This window comes from Limulus polyphemus, unplaced genomic scaffold (assembly GCF_000517525.1).
Source record: "Limulus polyphemus unplaced genomic scaffold, Limulus_polyphemus-2.1.2 Scaffold521, whole genome shotgun sequence".
Taxonomy (NCBI): domain Eukaryota; kingdom Metazoa; phylum Arthropoda; class Merostomata; order Xiphosura; family Limulidae; genus Limulus; species Limulus polyphemus.
In genome coordinates, this window is record NW_013666131.1 from 441,658 (window position 1) to 449,637 (window position 7,980).

General features: G+C 35.0%; 1 protein-coding gene and 1 long non-coding RNA gene across 2 annotated transcripts in view; both read right to left on the reverse strand.

Moving 5' to 3' along the window:
* Window positions 1-233, reverse strand: part of LOC111085633 (lisH domain-containing protein ARMC9-like) — a 7,000-nt gene extending 6,767 nt beyond the window's left edge. The window contains exon 1 of the mRNA XM_022385174.1: window positions 225-233. Coding sequence (XP_022240882.1) covers window positions 225-233 — 9 coding nt within the window. The remainder of the gene's footprint in view (window positions 1-224) is intronic.
* Window positions 234-3,008: 2,775 nt separating this feature from the next.
* On the reverse strand, window positions 3,009-6,004 carry LOC111085634. Its single transcript, XR_002610444.1, has 2 exons — window positions 5,922-6,004; window positions 3,009-3,496 (listed from the first exon to the last, which is right to left on the reverse strand). It is a non-coding gene; the product is annotated as an uncharacterized LOC111085634 (long non-coding RNA).
* Window positions 6,005-7,980: the final 1,976 nt, after the last annotated feature.

The following is a 7,980-nucleotide window of genomic DNA, read 5'->3' on the forward strand; positions in this document are numbered from 1 at the left end:
GTTTCGCTAGATAGTAGATAGGGACAGTGGGAATCTCGTTAGACATCTAAGCTGTCCCAACCACTAAAGTTTCAAATAAAATAAAATACTCAGGTATTTATGATAAATTAACTGCATCCACCATACCAGTCTGTAAGGCCAACCATCCTGTTAGAAAAATGCAGCTGTCTTAGCTGAAGATGAATCCTACCTTGCCAAAGTTTGTATATGTTTCCTAGTCCTACCATTATCATCGTTAAGTAAAAAAAATAGTGATGTATCAACACTGTCAGTTCCCTTACCAATTGAAAAACCTCCAATCAAATCCCCTCTAATTCGTTTTTTCAAAAGAAAACGATTTCAGAGATCTTAACCTGTTCTCGTAAGACAATCTTTCCATCCCAGGTATAATCCTAGTAGCCCTTTTCAGAATCCAATTTAATGTCCTTCCTGCAATAAGACACCCAAAACTGAGCACAGTACTCCAAATGTGGCCTAACCAATGATCTGTACAGCGAAATATAATCTCTTTTGATTTGTATTTAATATTTATGTAGAAACAACCTAAAATCCTACTTGTCTTGCCACTAACAACAGTACGCTGTTTGTATGGCTTAAGAGATTGAACAACAAGACCCCTTTTCTTTCATAACACTGTTATATACAATTATACTCATAATTAAAATTATGATACAAAGTTTCTACTACTACTGTGTTGTGAACTGGCAATATCTAGTAGTATTACATCAGATATCATTGTGTGGGCCTTTACTTTTTTCTTGGTTACGTTAATGATACTAGTTGGTGCAAATAGTTTAAATTCTTTAGTAAAGCAGCAGCTTTCTCCTCACAGTTAGCAATACTGAAGACTTTAATATCATCAGCAGACTTAAGACCATTCCATAGTCTGTTATTGATTTAAATAAATAAGAAAAAGCAAAGGCCCTAAAACTGAGCTCTAATGTACCCCACTTGTGATATTAATCCAGTTAGACTGAATTACATTTATAAAACTCTTTCTTCTATCCAACCACTTTTCTATTTAAGGATCCATATTATCTTCTACACCTGTAGAGATCATTAACAAGACTTTCATGTGGCATCTTGTCAAATGCTTTCTCAAAACTCGGATACATCCTCATCTATGTAAGCAGTAACGTCTTCAAAGAATGTTAAAAATTAGTAAGGCTGGATTGCAAAACCAAGTTGACTATCCGACAAAATTTTAAATTTTGTTAAAGGACTTTGCAAAGCATCTTTTATGAGACATTCAAAAACTTTTCCTACTGCTGATGTAAACCTATAATAATTACTTGAAAATTTGTTATCACTTCCTTTGAAAAGAGAAGTAACAACTTCCAATATTCTGGCATCTGCCGACTATTCAAGGACTTACAAAAAACTGTAGTAAGTGACTCAAATAGCCAATCCTTAACCCCCTTAGAAGCCTGGGCAAATATTATCTGGCTCAGGAACTTTATCATTCTCTAAACTTCCCAATTCTTTCTTAACAAGCTCATAATTAATGTGATCATATTGTTCAATCACATTTTCATCTAGCAAGTGTTCATGGTGAAGAATATTGCTTGAATCTTCATTAATAAAAACTGAATAAAAAAGTACAATTTAGTATCTCAGCCATCTCATAATCATCATAAATGAATCTTCCTTCATCATCCCTCAAAGGCCCTATGGCCATCCTAACTAAAGAAATCCTTTCTCCTAATTTTACATTTTCAATCAACTTTTCTTCCTATGCCCTTTTCAATTTTTTAATGTTCTTTTTTACCATCTCTCTCGATTTTTTATAGTTCTCTAAGTCTCCCTTCATAGATAGCAACCCATACAATGTTATGAATGAAATAAAAAACCTTGGCATATTGTTAATAAGTGACTAACAGTCAGAGCAGTGCTTTGTTGCTAGTAGTAAAGCTAAAGTAATTTTAGGGTATATTTATGAACATATTGCTTACAAAAGTCAAAAAGAGGTAATTATCTCTATACAAATCACTAGTTACATCTCACTTTGAATAATGTGTTTAGGTTTGGTTTCTTTATTTAAGAAAGGATATTGATTTATCTGTGTTGGATATACAAGACTGTTTAGTGTAAGAGTTATTATTTAGTTCATTTAGTGATCTAATATTTAATTATTATCTAGTTTTTATGCCAAGCATGTTAAAGTTAATTATTTTAAAGGCGATAGTTATAATAAATTTCGTTACGTAACTCGGTAAGAGTCATATGTTGTATGTGTAGTTCAATTGTTGTAATATTGTTGACATCGTCTTTCTCAAACCTCTTAAGTTTTTTTCGCTATGTGAGTGTTGTTAGATCATAGCGTATCGTATCGTAGTTTGTCAAAAGTTCTGGGCCTCAGTTAGTATAAAAAGAAGTCAAGTGAAGTTCAGTCAGAAAAAAAGTTATAAAACGTGAACTTAGCGGTGTGAGAGTGATTAGTCTTAACGGGTGATATCTTAACATGAGTTTCACAGTTTAACAGAGATAAGGCGAATAATTTGTCTTGTCAAAGGGTGCTCTAAAGTAATTGAATCTTCCAGTGTATAATTTGACGAAAAGGAGACAGTTACTTAAAATTCAGGATACAACTATGGTAACACACAGGGTAACGTAAGTTAATTATACACTGATAATACTGTGATAAAAGTAGAGAAAAATAATCCATCTTGTTACTTGGATTCTGAAGTAATTGAATCAGCCTGTGAGGACTTTTGACAAGAAAAGGTACTTTTTCAGCATTTTAGATAAAACTGTGAGTTCATATAGTGTAAATAATTTTTGTACATACATTTCACTTGTTTTGAATACATATTATTTTAAAACAAATGGATTGTGTGCTGTCCATTACCCATTCAAGCCATCTCCAAACATCATTAGTCTCAAAGTGGGTTCCTCGTCATCGAATAGCGCTCAGTTTTTAGGTTTGAGTATTTTAATTGACTACAACTCTTAGGCGCTGACATCAAAACTTCTGTGAAAATGTCATTGAGAACAAATGAGATAGGCGATTTCATAGGAAGGTCACTGGTTTGTACATGAAATTTATTTTGAAATTGAATGTAGATGGAGTTAGTGAGGAAGGTCAGAAGTTCTAACTTTTTCTGTGTTATGACAAGGTGAGTTTAAGGAAGTAAATGCTAAACTCTTGAAAATGCAAGAGACTTGGAGAGTATACATCTCAGTAGAAATGAGGACTTTTGTATTCACATTTATGGCAAAGTTATTAAGGTTCTGCCATCATTCCTGATTTTAAATTTCTGACCAGAGGTAAAGCAGCATGATCCCTACTACCCGCTGTTCATACCAAGGGATTGACTCACTCTTATTGTGCACACACAACTTCTAATACAGGGAATATTTTGTGGTATCACATGGATTCAAACCTATCTTATTAGCTCTGAAATCCAGAACTCATCCACAGGGCCAACCTACACCCAGGACTTTTGTCACCTTGCCAGTACAGCCTATCCTTTGATTGCTGATGAATAGTTTTTACCTGTTACAAATAACAAAAAATTAATTAGTTCACCATATAAACTGAAATATGTTACTTTGGCTAAAATTATATGAGTAAGAATGCATTAAGTAAGTTTACAGTATTGGTAGCATGTGTATAGAAGAGAAACTGACAAATGGTAAAATAATAAATATACAACATTAAAATCAATATACAATTAAAATCATTTCAAAATCTTATGAAATTGTGTATTGATTTTAATGATGTGTATATATATATTATTATAACTTATACAAGTGTGATATATATATATATATACATAAAATGATAAATGGAATCTTGAATTGAGTTACATTAGTTACCCAAATTATGAATGACTTATGATTGAATAAGGTCAGGAATAATCATACATCACACAATAATTTGGGGTAAAGGTAGCAAAGGTGGATATCGTTGTTGACTTTTGGCAAGCACTGAACAGACTTGAATCCACACAACTAATGTTTAGCATACAGGATTAAGTGTTTTCATTGATATGTATATAACTATATTTTTTGATGTAATGTAAGAGCTAGATAAATGTACATAGCCTCATAAAACTCAGTTTGTTTGAATTACAGGGTAAAAAGTTTTTTCTAAGAATTTGTTATTCTGAATCCCCATGGCCCCCATAGGGATTTACATAAACCAATTCCATTTCAAAATACTGGTGCATATTTTTCTTGCAATATCTGCTCTTGCTTCGTGATTTTTTTACAAAAATATACAAATACTTTTCAGGTTGAGAATGATCAAAATAAGGTACTGGTATCCTTGTGTTGATGGAAGTAAGCACTCTGGCCAAAGAGGTCAAGTTCCACGTTTTGTGGTAGACCCATACTGTCATTCACCAATTAAGTTGCAGGATATCTCAGGATCACAGTATTAAGCTATTATCTGTATTTAATGTTCATCTTTCTTAGAACCTAGTTTTCATTATTTATGTCTTATTGGCCAACACCAAAGTTTGAACCAAATATTTGTATGAATTATACTAGGGCATGAAGGCCTTTGTATTTTCTTCAGGGAATTGTAGCCAATCAAAAACAAGGTGTTAATAATCCGTGTTAAGGAAGCTGGAGGCAAAAATCTATATGTATTAAGTTTTGTGTCAATTTTTAATTTATATCTCTAATTTAAATGAAAGCATAGTTTACAATTGATTGATGCTGTAGTTTGTATTTTTTTCTGCAACATGAGTTACATAATGATGTATAATGTATGTAATATACATCTTAACTGGATTATAATCATTGATATGAAACACCCACGTGAATGAGTACTTACAAGTCAAAATTGCAGTAATCAAAACTATCAGAACCATATGAAGATATTCAAAATTATATAATACTGGCTATATATAAAAGAGTATCATTGTTTATAGAGGGGGCAGTGTATACATTTCACTGTTCAGGTTATTAATTTTTAATCTTGCAATTCACATTCTATTTAGATAGGATTTCATGATTCATACATTTTTTTCACAATTCAAGCTGAATAACAATGGAATTATTTAAACTACACATTAAAACCACCATTTCACAATTTTACACAAAATACTCTCCCCCTCTCCACATTATGATATGTACAAAAGCTGTTGTGTGTGTGATGATAAATTGTCATTTTAAATTTATCTTCATCTGACATAGCATCATGATAAGGGCAAACTGGGTGGAATTTCGCAGACAATCTTTCTCTAATGTCTTTCTCAAAATGCATAATACTGTCCAAAGCATATTTCTTTTCTATAAGATTGGCAACACACATAATACAAAATCTATATTTCAGTGAAATATTTAAAAATGAATGTGTCTCAGTACTCAAATGCAATATATCTGATCTGAGTTATGCCAGAATTTATCTATGTACCTATGGTTTTTGCAATAATCATCTTTATATGTTATGCATGTTGTAACCCTTGTATTTGGATTTGCCAGTAATGACAAATGTATGGTAATTCAAGGGATTATAATTAACATGCTGAATCTGCTAGAGGTGAAGGAATGGCATAGTAAGTAATCGATCTCTTTTAGTGTTAAGGGATACGAAATACCATGCTGAACCTGATAGTTGTGCAGGAGTATCATAGTAAACAATCTGTCTCTTGCAGTTCCAAGGTTAATATAGAGCTCCAGCTTTATATTCAGTTTTATCCCAATTAAATACCCTTTTCAACCTTATCTTCATCCATGATTACAAAGCAGTTATAAAAACTCAATAATACTAAACATCTGTGGTCTTTCCCTGAGATTTAATTCACATATGCATTTATGGCTAAGTTTGGTGCATGCATATCTATTAAGGTTTGACCTCCAGTCAAAACTATTAAGTCTCGTTTTTTGCACAGAAATTATGCTTTAATCCTGTCATTATCATTATATAATTGATTGTTGATGAAATTTAGCAAAATTCTTAAAATACTTACAAAACTGATCTAGTGACATTTAGCGATACACATATTGATTATTAGTATTGTTGCGTCAGCAAGGTCACATGACTAGAATCACGCCACTTCTTTCTTGAACCTTCCTAGATTGGGGGGTAGACTGGTATATATATGAGGGTGACAACGTGACGGGACAATATGTAGGTAGTGAGTAATTGATCTGCAGTCAGAGAGTATTGTTGAAGTTAACGTTTGTTTTAGCGCGAATGTTGAAATTAAGTGTATCATAAAGTTATATTCAGAAAGAATAAACCAGTTTTATTAAGTAAGGACTTGTGTCGCTAAAGTTTCGTCGGAACGAAGTTACGGAAAATTAATTAACAAACGGAGACGTAACAAATTGGTGTCAGAGAGTGGGATAAAAAAAAATGGAAACGAGAAGCGGCAAATCAAACTACAGCCTAGCAGACTTAATGGCAGCAATACAAGAAGAACGGGAAGAGAAATTACAACAGTTGTTAGAGGAAAAAGAAAAGAAACAAGAACAACGAGAGGAGAAATTACAACAGTTGTTGGAGGAAAAAGAAAAGAAACAAGAAGAGAGACAACAGCAGTGGCAGCTCGAACAACAAAATAAACAAGAGAGATTACAACAGCTATTGGAGGAGAAAGAAAATAAACAAGAAGAGAGACTACAACAGTGGCAACTGGAACAAGAAGTACAAACGGAAAACATTAGTAAATTTAAAAGCGAATTAGATACGTTAAAGGACGATTTATTGTCTTTTACACAAGGAGGATACATTAACCATCGACTTAATCAGCCCCCAACAATGACAAGCCCCTTCCAGACCCTGCAGCTAAACCCTAATGCAGACATATTCAGTCCCGTTAGAAGTCACATCCCAGATATGAATGTCGGTACTAGGAGTGATCCAGTACAAAGGAAGCCACAGGAATTTGATGGGAAGGCACCGTGGGAAGCACATAGAGCACAATTTGAGCTACTGGCAGAGATTAATGGATGGACAGAGGAGCAGAAAGCAGTATATCTGGCAACGAGCTTGAAGAGACAACCACTGGAAATACTTGGACAAATGTCAGCAGATGACAGGCACAACTATAGAGCACTGGTAGCGGCTCTAGAACTCAGGTACGGAACCCAAAACCAGTCAGAAGGCTACAGGGCCAGGTTCAGGACGAGAGTTCAGGGGAGAGCCTGCAAGAGCTGACTCAGGACTTGGAAAGCATGGCACACAAGGCCTACCCAACTGCACCACTCTTCAAGTTGTTGTTGAGGGATCAGTTCGTAGATGCATTGGACAGTCCCCAACTTAAGATACAAGTGAAGCAAGCACACCCCTCTACCATGCAGGATGCAATGGCCAGAGCTCTCGAATTTGATTCTTACGTTAAGTCCAGCAACAGAGGTACCCAGGTTGGTACAGTCATCTGGATTCAAGGCCAGAAAAGGTCAGCTTTCAGAGAGGTTTGAGGGACTTTGCTGGCACTGTAACAAACCTGGGCACAAGAGAGCTCAATGCTGGCAACTTGAACACAGGGGAGACGATACAGCAGTAAAGGCTGGTATCCAGAAAGGTTGTTGGAACTGTGGAAAGCACGGACATTTGAGGGGCCAGTGTAAGAAAAATACTACCAATAAGTCAGCTTCGGGAAACCAGTAGTGGTTGGTGCTAAGGGACGCCCACCAACCTCCATCGTGAAAGTCCCAACAGCTAAGTGTAAAATGGCAAGCACACATAGTATCTACGTGACAGGGAAGCTGGATTGCCAAAGGTGCAACTTTCTCATAGATTCTGCATCTCAGCAAACCCTTGTGAGCATCAAGGTGCTGGATAACAAAGAGTACCAGAAGCTGTACAGAAGCTCTGTGGTGTGAAAGGACATTCTGCAAGGTTGTGGGGACCAGTTTGGGTAACTATCGAGCTCATGGGCATAAGGGACAGACAGAAAGTATACTTGGCTGACATTGAAGACGGATGCATATTAGGATTAGACTATCTACTACCAAGGAAGTGTGTAGTTAACTTAGATAAAATGATGATTGGAAACAACAAAGTCCAGACTCCAGTAAGTG